General features: G+C 43.2%; 1 protein-coding gene across 1 annotated transcript in view; it reads right to left on the bottom strand.

The window, feature by feature from the left end:
• The window catches only part of MAN2A1 (mannosidase alpha class 2A member 1), a 192,152-nt gene that overhangs the window by 127,715 nt on the left and 48,444 nt on the right, over positions 1-15,993 (bottom strand). The window contains exon 2 of the mRNA XM_040421611.1: positions 15,108-15,368. Coding sequence (XP_040277545.1) covers positions 15,108-15,368 — 261 coding nt within the window. The remainder of the gene's footprint in view (positions 1-15,107; positions 15,369-15,993) is intronic.

Genomic DNA, 15,993 nt, shown 5'->3' with positions numbered 1-15,993 from the left:
TGCTATGGCATTCACCGCATAGTAGATTTCTTTTTATATTTTAATAGTTTGGCCTTTTTGGACGTGGTGATATGTAATATTTGTTTACAGTATATATTTTTATATGTAAAATTGGGAAAGAGGGTGATTTATATTTAATATTTTTGGCTTTTTTTTTACTTTATTTAATAACCATTTCCCCCCTTAGGGGCTAGAACCTGGGATCTTTTAATCCCTTATCCTATTCACCCTAATAGAGTTCTATTAGGGTTAAAAGGATTTCATACTCCCTAGTACACACAGCAGCAGGGAGCTTGCCATGGCAGCCGGGGCTTCAGTAGCATCCTGGCTGCCATGGTAACCGATCGGCACCCATCGATTACACTGCTGGGGCTCTGATCGGAACTGCCACTGCACCACCAATGAGGAAGAGTGGAGGGGACCCTGTGGCCATTGCCACCAATGATTTAATACTGGGGGGTTGGGGTTGCACACTGCGCCACCAATGTTTTTAATACTGGGGTGGAGGGGGGGGGGCACACTGCACCACCAATGAAGATAACTCACCCATTAACACAAATACAGGAGGCGGGTATCAGCGGCAGAATCACATAGCCGACACCCGACCTCTATGACAGGGAGCTGCGATCAGCGGCAGTTAACTGCTTCTCCCCTGTGCTGCTGAGGGAACATGGTGCGCGCTGAGAGCAGCGAGTGCCATGTTCTGTGATACTAGGCCGCGCAGTAGAGCAGCCTAGTATCGGTTAAAGGCAAATTCCGGAATCAAATATATATGGTACAAAAGTATTGATTGGATATCGATAATTCGATACCCGGTGAAACCCTAGTCACTTATACTAGCTTTCTTTTCATCTCTCCCGTGTTCTCTCCTGTCCCTTATACTCGGTATCTTCTCACCTTTCCTGTCCCTTAGGCTACATGCACACGAACGTTGTTTGTTTCCTTGTCCGTTCCGTTTTGTTTTTTTTGCGGATAGGATGTTGAACCATTCATTTCAATGGCCCCTGCAAAAAATGCGGACAGCACACAGTGTGCTGTCCGCATCAGTATGTCCGTTCCGTAGCCCCGCCAAAAATAATAGACCAGTATCCTATTCTTGTCCGTTTTAGGCATTGTTACAATGGATCCGCAAAAAATAAAAAAAATCAGATGGCATATGGATGTCATCCTTATTTTTTTTGCAAAAAACATACAGTCGTGTTCATGTAGCCTTATACTCGGTATCTTCTCACCTCTCCTGTCCTTTTTACAAGGTATCTTCATGCTGCTCTAAGGCCCTTAGTTACAATACCTGAAACTGCTCTATACATGCTCAGTAATAAGTTTTTTATCTAAAGACCAGAGGAGTAAGTTCACTACTGGGCATGTCTGCAGTCATCACAGAAGTGCTAGACAGAACAGTAAGATATTAACGGGGTTGTCCGGGAATAAGTAACTTTTCACAGGTGCCTGCAGAACCATACTTACCTACTCCCCGCCACGTTGGTCCTGCGTTCCGGCTCCTGTGGATCCATCCTCCAGTCTGCAGCTTGTCTAATTTGTCCCCAGCACAATAATAATCATCTTCCCTGCTGCAGGCAGTAACCAGCTTCAGCAGTGATGTGTCCCTCATGGACATGTCACCACTGAATCCAGTCATTGCAGAGCAGATGATCATGCCCATGTCGGAGAAGAACAAACCACAGAACAAGAGACACACTGAAGCCAATGCTCAGAACCGAAGTGGCGGATAGCAGGTAAGTATGAATCTTTCTGCTGGCACCTATGAAATACATGTTTCTTTTATTACCATAAAAAGGTCAAATTCATAGATTGTATACATTTAGGGTGCATTCACACGACCGTATAGATAGATCTGCATCTGTTCCGCAAATTTGAGAAACTGGTGCGGACCCATTCATTTCAATGGGGCCGCAAAAGATGCGGATAGCACACCATGTGTTGTCCGCATCCGTTGTTCCGTTCCGTGGCCCCGCAAAAAAGATAGAGCATGTCCTATTCTTGCCCGCAACCGCGGACAAGCTTAGGCATTCTCTATATAGCGCTGGCCATATGCGGTCCGCAAATTGCGGAACGCACACAGCTGGTGTCAGTGTTTGGCGGATCCGCAATACACTTACGGTGGTGTGTTTTCCAGTTATTAAATGAATAGATGGCATATGTACTTCCCGGAACTTACAAAATTTCAGGAATTTCAGAAATTGTATTCCAATAAATATGGTTTAAGTTCCAAGTACCCTGATTACTTACATGATAGTAATGAAAAGTATGCTGTTAACAATTTTGCTACTGGAAATTAGTTATTACTAAATTATTGGCCATTTACGAAGGAATTGGAGTAATAAAATACAACTGGAGTCAGAACTTACCAGCCATGGCTGTTGTCTCACTGTGGTCAAGTACCCTACGAGGCGCAGCAGGCTCTACTTAAAGGGGTTGGGCATACCACCCCCACTTGGCCAGACCTGTAAAGGGAAGATTACTTACCTGCTTCCTAGCACTGGCTCCCCGCTCCTTCTCTTCCAGGCCTGGGCTGCTCCGTTAGGCTCTCTAACTGAAAATATCTAGTTTGACATTGCCACAGAGGCAGACACCAGATCCCCTTGTGTCATGTGACCATTCGTCATAACGTAAGGGGAGACGGCCACCCCTGTAGCCAGGGATTGGCCGCAGGTGATGTCAAACTGGATGATTTCAGTAAGGGAGTCCAACAGAGCATCACAGGCCAGGAAGGGGATAGGAGGAGAAGGAGCGGGGAGCCAGTGCTGGAAGCAGCAAAGTAATCTTCCCTTTACAGGTCTGGCCAAGTGGGGGTGTTTGCCAAACACCCCCATTCTTGCACAACCCTTTAAACTAATTTAAACTAATTAGGACCACACTGTTTACAAGCCTGATAACTGCTTAAAATAACAAAAGATCACACTCTTTTCCCTTACCAGCACATCAGAGCTGAAAGATTTCGCAGGGTCCGTCCACCACCAAGCGCTGCTCTCATAGAAGCGAACGGGAGCGCACTGCGCACACGCGGCCCCTGCTCCCATTTATTTCTATAAAGCAGACGGAAATAGCAGAGCCAGCGCTCGGCTATTTTCGGCGGCCCCATAGAAACGAATGGAGGGCAGCTGAGCAGTGCGCCCTCCATTCCTTTCCCCGCTCCGTTCTCATTGTAGGTGCGGTTTCTGTGATGGGAATACCCCTTTAATGCCCCCTATGCCTTTCACTGTAGAAATTCGTTGAACGTCCTCCCCAGACGCATGACAATGTCCAGGAACAGAGCAATTTGGGTCCTCTTGGTTAGGTTTAATGTCCAAGAAGTCCAGCAGCAGAAGTGCTGATTCACTAGCCCTGTAATTGCCCTGAAGAAATAGTATTTCAATCATTTTCTATTATCAAATCTAATATTTTTCCTTAAGCAATTTCTCTACATTTAATCATTTTCCCAATAGACTTGTTCAGATCCGAGTAGTGAGAAGGTGACTGAACATCTATACCGCCACACACACAAAAAATAAAATAAATAATATGTAATTGAGTAGAATGATAAAAAGGTAACCATATTTATAATGCTCTTCATAAGACGGTCATAACCCTTCAATAGCCGTTTGGCCCCTTTCACACGAGCGTGACGGATTAGGTCCGGATGTGTTCAGTGAAACCCGCACCATTTTGCAAGCAAGTTCAGTTAGTTTTGTCTGCAATTGTGTCTAGTTTTTTCCTCGACGGTGCAATGCGTTTTGATGCGTTTTTCATGCGCGTTATAAACTGAAAGTTTACAAAAACATCTCTTAGCAACCAGTAAAAAACGTATCGCACCTGCTTGCGGATGCAATGCGTTTTTCACGCAGCTCCATTCACTTCTCTGGGGCCAGCGCTGTGTGAAAAATGCAGAATATAGAACATGCTGCGATTTTCACGCAACGCACAAATGATGCGCGAAAAACACCGCTCATGTACAGTCGTGGCCAAAAGTTTTGAGAATGGCAAAAATATTAGTTTTCACAAAGTTTGCTGCTAAACTGCTTTTAGATCTTTGTTTCAGTTGTTTCTGTGATGTAGTGAAATATAATTACACGCACTTCATACGTTTCAAAGGCTTTTATCGACAATTACATGACATTTATGCAAAGAGTCAGTATTTGCACTGTTGGCCCTTCTTTTTCAGGACCTCTGCAATTCGACTGGGCATGCTCTCAATAAACTTCTGGGCCAATTCCTGACTGATAGCAACCCATTCTTTCATAATCACTTCTTGGAGTTTGTCAGAATTAGTGGGTTTTTGTTTGTCCACCCGCCTCTTGAGGATTGACCACAAGTTCTCAATGGGATTAAGATCTGGGGAGTTTCCAGGCCATGGACCCAAAATGTCAACGCTTTGGTCCCCGAGCCACTTAGTTAGCACTTTTGCCTTATGGCACGGTGCTCCATCGTGCTGGAAAATGCATTGTTCTTCACCAAACTGTTGTTGGATTGTTGGAAGAAGTTGCTGTTGGAGGGTGTTTTGGTACCATTCTTTATTCATGGCTGTGTTTTTGGGCAAAATTGTGAGTGTGCCCACTCCCTTGGATGAGAAGCAACCCCACACATGAATGGTCTCAGGATGCTTTACTGTTGGCATGACACAGGACTGATGGTAGCGCTCACCTTTTCTTCTCCGGACAAGCCTTTTTCCAGATGCCCCAAACAATCGGAAAGAGGCTTCATCAGAGAATATGACTTTTCCCCAGTCCTCAGCAGTCCATTCACCATACTTTCTGCAGAAGATCAATCTGTCCCTGATGTTTTTTTTGGAGAGAAGTGGCTTCTTTTCTGCCCTTCTTGACACCAGGCCATCTTCCAAAAGTCTTCGCCTCACTGTGCGTGCAGATGCGCTCACACCTGCCTGCTGCCATTCCTGAGCAAGCTCTGCACTGGTGGCACTCCGATCCCGCAGCTGAACCCTCTTTAGGAGATGATCCTGGTGCTTGCTGGACTTTCTTGGACGCCCTGAAGCCTTCTTAACAAGAATTGAACCTCTTTCCTTGAAGTTCTTGATGATCCTATAAATTGTTGATTGAGGTGCAATCTTAGTAGCCACAATATCCTTGCCTGTGAAGCCATTTTTATGCAACGCAATGATGGCTGCACACGTTTCTTTGCAGGTCACCATGGTTAACAATGGAAGAACAATGATTTCAAGCATCACCCTCCTTTTAACATGTCAAGTCTGCCATTTTAACCCAATCAGCCTGACATAATGATCTGCGGCCTTGTGCTCGTCAACATTCTCACCTGAGTTAACAAGACGATTACTAAAAAGATCTCAGCAGGTCCTTTAATGACAGCAATGAAATGCAGTGGAAAGGTTTTTTTGGGATTAAGTTCATTTTCATGGCAAAGAAGGACTATGCAATTCATCTGATAACTCTTCATAACATTCTGGAGTATATGGAAATTGCTATTATAAAAACCTAAGCAGAAACTTTTCCAATTTCCAATATTTATGTAATTCTCAAAACTTTTGGCCACGACTGTACACAGACCATTGAAATGAATGGTTCACGATTCAGTGTGGGTGCTATGCGTTCTCTTCATGCATCGTACCTGCGCGGAAAACTCGCTCGTGTGAAAGAGGCCTAAGAGAAGTAGGCTGCTGACAGACACCTCGGCATCTTATAGCCCATGAGAGTAAAGGGGAAGGTTGAAATTCAACATGCCAGCTCCTTTCCTCCAACATAGAGTTCAGCTGACCTTGCTCTTATGTGCATGGGAACTTGTCCCATTACAAGATTCATGGAAAGGAGGCGTAATGGCCAAAGGCTGTGTAACAAAAGCCTATCAAGAGTGCCAATTTAGCAGATGAAGGCCACTTTACAACCTATAAAACGTAACATGATCTCCTTATTTGTCTGTTTTTTCTCTTGTTTGGTCAATTGCAGACCATAGAAAATAAAATAGAAAAGCAATGTAGTCGTCTCAGGCTGCATGGCCTCCCCCTCTCATGCTAGGGCACATGGGCCAGGAAGATTAGGAGTAGGGGGGTTAGGTTTAGAGTACATTCACACCAGTGTTAGGGCTCATGCACACGACCGCATGTATTTTGCAATCCGCAAAAAATACGGATGACGTCCGTGTGCATTCTATATTTTACGGAAGAGCTGGACCCTAATAGAACAGTACTATCCTTGTCGGTAATGCGAACAATAATAGGACATGTTCTTTTTTTTTTTGCGGAACGGAAACGGATTGCACACAGAGTAACTTTATTTTTTTGTGGACCCATTGAAATGAATGGTTCCGCATATGGTCCGCAAAAAAAGAAAATTTGTTTGTGTGCATGATCCCTTGAACACATTTTTTTTTAGGGATCGACCGATTATCGGTCAATATTCATGATTTTCAAAGTTATCGGCATCTAACCTTGCCGATAATGCGTACAGCGCGCTATCAGCGCGCTCATGTTCCCTCAGCAGCACAGGGTAGAAGGAGTCACTCTCTCCCTCCCCCTGTGCCGCGCTGCCAATGAGGAGAAACGGGAAGAGGAGGGGCGGGCACACTGAGCCACCAATGAAAGTTAACGTCTAATACAAATACAGGAGGCGGAGCCCAGCCTATATGACAGGAAGCTGCGATCAGCGGCAGTTAACCCCTCAGGTGCTGCACTTGAGGGGTTAACTGCTGCCGCTGATCGCAGCTCCTTGTCAGAAGCAGGGTGCCGGCTAGGTAATTCTGTGCCGACACACCCGCCTTCTGTATTAAAACGTTAATTATCATTGGTGGCGCAGTGCGCCCTCCCCAGTTTTAAAAACATTGGTTGCGCAGTGCGCCCTCTCCCCCACTATCAAGTATTAAAATCATTGGTGGCAGTGGCCAGTGTCCCCTCTCCTCCTCCTCCTCCTCCTCCTCGGTGATACATTGGCAGCTTCTGATCGGAGCCACAGCAGTGTAATCCTGGGGCTCAGATTGGTTACCATGGCGGCCAGGACGCTATTGAAGACCCGGCTGCCATGGTAAGCTCCCTGCTGCTGTGTGCACTATGCACAGGACAGCAGGGAGAGTGTAAAGCCTATTCACCCTAATAGAGCTCTATCAGGGTGAATAGGACAAGGGATGAAAAGATCCCAGGTTCTAGCCCCTAAGGGGGGAAATAGTTAAAGTTAAAAAAATATATATAATTAAAATGTAAAAAATTGTTAAGTATAAATCACCCCCTTTCCCAATTTTACATATAAAATAATAAACAAACATATCGCCACGTCCGAAAAGTCCAAGCTATTAAAATATATTAAAAGAAAAAACCCATGTGGTGAAAATGCACAGAATAGATATAAGTTTTCGGCCTGAAAGTTCACAGGTTATCGGTATCTGCTCAAAAAAATAAAAAATCTATAAAATCGGTCGATCCAATTTTTTTTTTCTTTAAAAAAAATAAAAATAAAATCTGACACATGGATGTTAAAAAAAGGCTCCTTTCAATTGTATGGGGCAGTGAGCAACATCAAATTTTTTTGACTGCCATTATTCATGGGCCATTAAATAGGCCATGTGAATAGGACCATTCAGAGTGTCGTTTTTTATCGTCATGTGAATGCGCTCTTATGCCTCATTCACACGTCAGTGTTTTGGTCAGCGATTTCCATCAGTGATTGTGAGGAGTGGAGGCTACACAGACAAAGGGAAAGATCTGCACCTGTTCTGTGTTTAGAGCCGCACCTGGTTTTGGCTAAAAATCACTTATTGAAATCACTGACGTGTGAATGAGGCATTAGGCTGCATAATTTTTGTCTACACAGTGAGCGTGGCCATTTTATGGGGAGGAATCTACTAGTTACTAATAGTGCAACCACCCATAGTACATACAGCTGAATAGCTAATCTGCCTAGTTATGCAGAGATAATTCCTCCCTTCGCTGCATAATTGTGCAGATTTGTCTTTTAGCAGCTTTAGAAAGCTGGGTGGCTTGTAGAGGTATGCTACATAAACGATGCCCTGATAATATATTTATGGATATAGTGTATGCAGAACATATGTACTAAGTGTGGCCTCCATTACATCTCTACAGAGGTTGTTACTCAGCTTTCCCAGACTTCAATATTTGCTTACTTAGGCCTCTTGCACACTGCAATTTGCGGGCCCCAATGCACTGTTTGCGGGCTGCAATACGGGCTACAGCCGCGTGCATGAGGCCTTATGCAGTGACAAATCCCTTCACATAGCTAGACCAAATTGCCATTCAGGGTCCTGGAAAAGCTGGGTGACAAGACTGTAAAGCCGTCCCCAGTTTGCTGGCGCTATGACTCAGCCCTGGGTTCGATGTTACATATTTTTTGGGATTGCCCCAGACTCAGTCTCTTCTGGCAGTCGATCCATAAAGCGCTGTCCTCAATTTTTCAGTTTTCAATCCCGAACACGCCTGGTTTTTTCCTATTATTTCTATCGGATCTACCAATGAGCGTGCTTCGTAAGTCTTGTCTGTGCTCTTTGGCGATTGCGGCTAGGTCGTGCATCCCTGCGAGGTGGAAATCCTCTTCGTCTCTGACAACTGGCTGCTGGATTCAAAAGGTGGAGGAGATCTGGAGAATGGAGGAACTTACTTCGCAGCTGCGATCTAAACCTAAAGCTTTTCTGGATGCTTGGGCCCCCTGGTTTGTTTTCCAGGACTATCCAGGACAGAGCCTATTGTCATGAGAAATTAGACGACTCACGCTGTACTCTTTTATGCTTCCCCCCCCCCCGCGGTACTTGTTCGTCAGTGTTTTGTCTGTGTGTAAGTGTAGCAGTTGAGATCTGTTTTATGTGTTTGTTTGTTTTCAATTGTCATGCGCAATCTATTTCTGTTTCTATAGGCACCTGATGCTAGCATTTTTCCATATGGGTACGGGTTTGGAAGATATGTTCTTCTTGGTCATTTTCGTTAATGGCACCAGGACATGCGTAGACAAATATCTTGTATTTCAAGGACGTATATCACCGCGTACTGCAATTACCCCTCTATTCTGCAAGTTCAATGTATTATCTTGACCTTTCATTGTAGTGTTATGTTTTTGAAGTATGCCAAGTACTCGGGCTACTTTCCCGATGCACTTTATGTTATTTGTATAAATTTAAATAAAGAATAATAAAAAATAAAAATAAAAAAGACTGTAAAGCTGCACTGGTGACAAAACATTATGTTGTTCTGGTACAATACGGTAGATTCACATATCGTATCAGGGAAGCAGGGATAATTTTATATAACCAATATGCCCCCATCACCACCCCGCAGAGATTGCTACCCAGCTTTCCCAGACTGCAAAATGCCACAGCAGCCCATTTATGAATTGGTCAATCCCCAGTATTAAAGAGCACTTCTATTTGCTAGGCAGGAACCTGGAAAAGCAGATTAAGAAGATGAGTGACAAATCCTCTATACTGTAGGACAGCTTGACAGATTTGTCACTAAATACTAAAGCCTCATGCACACAAACGTATTTTCTTTCAGTGTCCGTCCCTTTTTTTTTGCGGACCGTATGCGGAACCATTCATTTTAACGGGTTGACAAAAAAAAAAAACGGAAGGTACTCTGTGTGCATTCCGTTTCCACATGTCCGTATTTTCGTTCCGCAAAAAAATAGAACATGTCCTATTATTGTCCACATTACGGACAAGGATAGTACTGTTCTATTAGGGGCCAACTGTTCCGTAAAATACAGAATGCACATGGACGTCATCCGTATTTTTTACGGATACTTTTTTTGCGGACCGCTAAATATATACGGTCGTGTGCATGAGCCCTAAGGGGGAGATTTATCAGTGGTGTGAAGTAGAACTGGCTTAGTTGCTTAGATGGAATATGACTGGTTGCTATGGGCAACTAAGCCAGTTCTACTTTACACCACTTTAATAAACCTCCCCCCTAGGTCTACCTAAATAAATCCTTCTCCTCAGTTGACTGCTTTCCCAGGACCTTGAAAGGCAAATCTGAGTTATAGCTATGTGGACCTGTAATACAGACTGCAGAATGCTAAATCTGCCAGGATAAATCCTGCTCCCCATTCCTAAACAGTGTTACAGCTACAGGAAACAAACCATAAACAAAAAAAGTATGTACATGTACAGTTTGTACTTAGAGGGGGGGGAAATTCGTTGGTATAAAAAGCGAGGGTTCGATAAAACTCACAATAATAGTAGTAATAAGAGTGGATGTGTCATCCAATTAAACAGTAGAATGGAATAAAAAGAGCTATGTTCAGAAAGCAGAATGTAGAAGAGAAGAATAATATAATAAAATAAAATCATATAATGGCTTTCTGGGTGGATAAAATCATAGAACAAATACTCAATAGAGGAAAAAGGCATCAAAGAAATAAGCAAAGAAATAAATACGTAGGCGTATAGCAATAGTTCGCAAAACACAAATTGATAAAAAGTCAGTTTTTTTATGTCATCATCATATTATGTGTGTACGACTGAATTCATAAATACAGAGATAAATGGATAAATAGATAAAAATCAGTCAATTCATATGTATTCTTATGTTACATTTTATGGGTCAGAGAGGGTGTGAGCATCAATTGGTAGGTAGATACATAAATTACATAAATTATTAATTGATTGATAGCACGGGAATGATAGAGGTTGTATGATTCAGACAGTGGAAATAACTGGTGGATTGGATGGTGAAATGAAATATAAATAAATGGAACGAAAAAAAAAACAAAAAAAAACACACACCTGACTCACCTTTGGCAAAGGTAACAATAATATTAACCATTTCTCAAAACTATCATTACTCCCTTATCACTCAGCAATAACTCCAAAACTACTTCTGCCACACAGCGTTGTACTACAGTGCCAGTAACAGCGACCGGGCAGCAAAAATCCAGCTGCACCAGCAGCACACCAGGTAACATCCCTCCCCCACCCACAGTCCGTACCCAGACCCACATCCATCCATTGCTATTTCTTTCAACCACCGAAACAATGCACTCACATCAACATATGACGTCACAATCCATTACAAATCCACCATTTAAGCTCATTCGCAGGAACCAGTCACAGTCCATTGCTCCATCAACTAATGCTATCAATAATTTATTTACCTACCTACCAATTGATACTCACACCCTTTCTGACCCATAAAAGCGAACAAATGAATTGGCCAATTTTTATCTATTTATATAAATTATTTATGAATTCAGTCGTACACACATAATTTTATATGATGACATATAAAAACTGACTCTCCATTTGTTGTGTTTTGCGAACTATTGTTTTAGCTATACGCCCAGTGCTCCAGACTAAAAAAAATACCTAGTAGCCATTGGCTCCTGAACTGAAGAATTTAGGTCGCCAAATCAAAACCAAATCAAAATTTTGGTATCGTGACAACGCTACACCGATCAGATTGGCGTAGGGTTGTTTCGATACCAAAATTTTGATTCGCTTTCCCCACCATTAAAAAAAAAAAAAAAAAAGCATTGCGATACTCAATACCGCGCAAAAAAAAAAAAAAAGCCGCGTGCATTTCGCATTTTAAGAAACGTTCGGCCCATAATAGAACAGTCCTATCCTATTTTTTGGGGTGGCAAGGTGATTAAAAAATGGCGAATGCTCACCGCATAGGAGATATTTTTTAATAATTTTATAGTTTGGACTTTTCGGACGCAGCGCTATGTAATATGTTTATTTATTGTTTATATATTTTATATGTAAAATTGGGAAAGGGGGGATTTAAACTTAATATTTTAGGGTACTTTCACACTAGCGTTTTTCTTTTCAGTCATAGAGTTCCGTCACAGGGGCTCTGTACCGGAAAAGAACTAATCAGGTATATCCCCATGCATTCTGAATGGAGAGTAATCCGTTCAGTTTGCATCAGGATGTCTTCAGTTCAGTCATTTTGACTGATCAGGCAAAAGATAAAACCGCAGCATGCTACGGTTTTATCTCCAGCGAAAAAAACCTGAAGATTTGCCTGAATGCAGGATCCGTCCTTCCAGTCTGCGCATGTGCAGACCGGTAAAAATGTGTAAAAAGATACAAGACGGATCCGTCTGTCCGCATGACAAGCGGAGAGATGGATTCGTTCTTGCAATGCATTTGTGAGATGGATCCGCATCCAGATGAGTCTCACAAATGCTTTCAGTCACATCCAGATCGGTGGAACTGCTTGCCGGATCACACTGCCATAAGTGTGAAAGTAGCCTTAGTGTTTGTGTTTTTTGTTTTGTTTTTTACTTACTATTAGCCCCCTTAGGGGCTGGAACCCTTGTCCTATTCACCCTTTGGCCCCTTTCACATGGGCGAGTTTTCAGTGTGGGTGCAATGCGTGAGGTGAACGCATTGCACCCGGACTGAATCCGGACCCATTCACTTCTATGGGGCTGTGCACATGAGCGGTGATTTTCACGCATCACTTGTGCGTTGTGTGAAAATCGCAGCATGCTCTATGTTGTGCGTTTTTCACGCAACACAGGCCCCAAAGAAGTGAATGGGGCTGCGTGAAAACCGCAAGCATCCGCAAGCAAGTGCGGATGCGGTGCGATTTTCACGCATGGTTGCTAGGTGACAGTCTATTCACTGTATTATTTTCCCTTATAACATGGTTATAAGGGAAAATAAAAATAATAGCATTCTTTAATACAGAATGCTTAGTAGGTCAATATAATAAACATTATATACACCCCAGTATAATAAACATTGGTGGCGCAGTGCGCCCCCCCCTCCCCAACACCCCAGTATAGTAAACATTGGTGGCACAGTGCGCCCCCCCTCCCCCAACACCCCAGTATAGTAAACATTGGTGGCACAGTGCGCCCCCCACCCCCCCAACACCCTAGTATAATAAACATTGGTGGCGCAGTGGGCAGTGTCAATGAGGGTTAAAAAATAAAAATAAAAATTAACTCCCCTCCTCCAATTGATCGCGTAGAAGCCGGTCTCCTGTTCTTTCTTCAGGACCTGTGGTGACATCACTGTTGCTCATCACATGATCCATCACCATGGTAATGGACCTCAGTGACATCACCACAGGTCCTGAAGAAAGAACTTGAGACCGGCAGCTACGCGATCAATTGGAGGAGGGGAGTTGGTTAAAAAAATAAAAATTAACTCCCCTCCTCCAATTGATCGCGTAGCTGCCGGTCTCAAGTTCTTTCTTCAGGACCTGTGGTTATGTCACTGAGCTCCATCACATGGTCCATTACCATGGTGATGGATCATGTGATGAGCACAGTGACGTCACCACAGGTCCTGAAGAAAGAACAGGAGACCGGCTGCTACGCGATCAATTGGAGGAGGTGAGTTAATTTATTTATTTTTTTAACCCTCACTGGCACTGCCCACTGCGCCACCAATGTTTATTATACTGGGGGTGTTGGGGGGGGGGGGGTGTTGGGGCGCACTGTGCAACCAATGTTTATTATACTGGGGTGTTGGTTGGGGGGGCGCACTGCACCACCAATGTTTATTATACTGGGGGGGGCGCACTGCGCCACCAATGTTTATTATACTGGGGGGGGCGCACTGCGCCACCAATGTTTATTATACTGGGGTGTTGGTTGGGGGGGCGCACTGCGCCACCAATGTTTATTATACTGGGGGAGCGCACTGCGCCACCAATGAAGATAACGGACCTGTTAATACAAATACAGGAGGCTAGTACCGGAATCAAATAAGCTGCACCCGACCTCTATGACAGGGAGCTGCGATCCGCTGCAGTTAACCCCTCCTGTATTTGTATTAACAGGTCAGTTAGCTTCATTGGTGGCTCAGTGGCCACAGCCCCTCCTCCTCATTGGCGGCGGCAGCACAGGGGGGAGGGAGAGACTCCTCCACTGCGCTGCTGAGAAGAACATCGGCGGCGGGCAGAGAACTATCATCTCCGGTGCCCCGCCGCTGTATTTAATGGCAGAGCTGTGGCGGCGGGTCTAGTCGCAAATGGCGACAAGACTAAAAAGTCTTGTCGCCATTTGTAAATTCTAAGTCGCATTGGCGACCATTTTGGTCGCCATCTGGAGCCCTGTATACGCCTACGTATATATTTCTTTGATGCCTTTTTCCTCTATCGAGTATTTGTTCTATGATTTTATCCACCCAGAAAGCCATTATGATTTTATATGATTTTATTATATTATTCTTCTCTTCTACATTCTGCCTTCTGAACATAGCTCTTTTTATTCCATTCTACTGTTTAATTGGATGACACATCCACTCTTATTACTACTATTATTGTGAGTTTTATCGAACCCTCGCTTTTTATACCAACAAATTTCCCCCCCTCTAAGTACAAACTGTACATGTACATACTTTTTTTGTTATGGTTTATGTTTCCTGTAGACTTGATAAAGGGGTCATGCGTACCCGAAACGCGTTGTCTCTCAATAAACTTTTACATTCCAAATCCGGTTGTGACTTGCGCCTCACATCCACCAGCTCGCCAGATCACCATAATTGTGACAGGTACAGTTACTATTTTCAGTACTCAACCAAGTGGCGACTTGGCCCTCGCCCTAGGTTCTTCTGGACACGGCAGCTCCAACCTGATACCCAGTTCATCCAGCGGACCTATATCACGGTTGCACCCAATTCGGTGCAACCTGAACAGGGGAGCATCACATTCACCTCAATTTGAAGGACGCTGTTCCACCTTTACTTAAGACTAGGAGGGAATGTAAAATGGTCACAGTTGCCGCTTTTAATGCAGGCATTTCTAAAACCAGTAAGTGTATACACTGACTGAATACCATGAATGGCAGCCTGACAACTGCAGGGAATGTGAAATTTGTTACATGTTGTCAGTGCAAACGTTCTACAGTTAAATCACTCTTCCCACTCCGAAAACCATTTTATAAACACTCTACAAGAAAAACTGTCTTTGTTGCAGATAGAAATTAATCACAGCTTTGATTTCATTTTTCAAAAGCACTAAAAGAAATAGCAACAAAGTCAAATTTAGAAATAAAAAAAATAAAATGCATATAAACTCACTGCCTTCAAACATAAAAAAAAAAAAAACTAGGTACTATAGTTACAAAGCTAATAAAAAAATTAAAAAAATAAAAAACCCGGCCAGGACAAAGCAGGGTATGATAAGCCCAGTTGCCCAGCTTTTTATGGGGGTTTGATTAATTTCACTGGCAGACACCTACCTGGACGTCAGATTTCGGGTTACCACTCGCAGAAGCAAACTGGCAATCCTCTTTATTGATTGGAAGCAATGCAGGTGCAGAGGGAAATAATGGGGAAAATGATCCACGGCTAAAGTTTATGGCTTCTGGGTTTTTCTGACCATCTTTTACAGACTCACTCAGGTTGATTACAGAGTCTCTTATATTAGAGATGATCTCATTATTTTCTGCTAGCAGCCGCTCCAAATGATCAATTTTCTCTTGTAGTATGGAGAGCTGACCCTGCAGAAGAAAAAAGTGGTTTCATTTAGTGATCTTACATTTTATTACAGCTTATTTATAGACATCTACATGAAAATTGGAGTCACTGTCAATAAATTCCACTACTTCTTAAGTACGGAGATAGAGTTATAGCCTGTATTACAGTCCTGAGCCATCTCGCCATACATTAGTTTACCAGACAACAGATTACAGTAGGCACTGTCCAGTATCAGTGGCCACACACATAGATGGAAGTAGGCTGAGTGTTGAACGAGCGATAACTAGTGGATGATCTTATTCACATTTTAGTGAAATCACATAAAATAACAAAGTTAAAAAAAACACATTAAAAAGGGTCATCACATCTCAGCCTTTCACACTAGCGTTTTTCTTTTCCGGCATAGAGTTCAGTCACAGTGGCTCAATTCCGGAAAAGAACTGATCAGTTTTATCCCCATGAATTCTGAATGGAGAGTAATCCGTTCAGGATGTCTTCAGTTCAGTTATTTTGACTGATCAGGCAAAAGAGAAAACCGTAGCATGCTACGGTTTTATCTCCGGCGAAAAAAGCTTAAAGGGAACCTGTCACCTGGATTTTGTGTATAGAGCTGAGGACATGGGTTACTAGATGGCCACTAGCACATCC

The sequence above is a fragment of the Bufo bufo genome, chromosome 2 (assembly GCF_905171765.1).
Source record: "Bufo bufo chromosome 2, aBufBuf1.1, whole genome shotgun sequence".
In the NCBI taxonomy this organism is placed as follows: Eukaryota; Metazoa; Chordata; class Amphibia; order Anura; family Bufonidae; genus Bufo; species Bufo bufo.
This window is presented reverse-complemented; position numbering and strand designations above follow the sequence as displayed.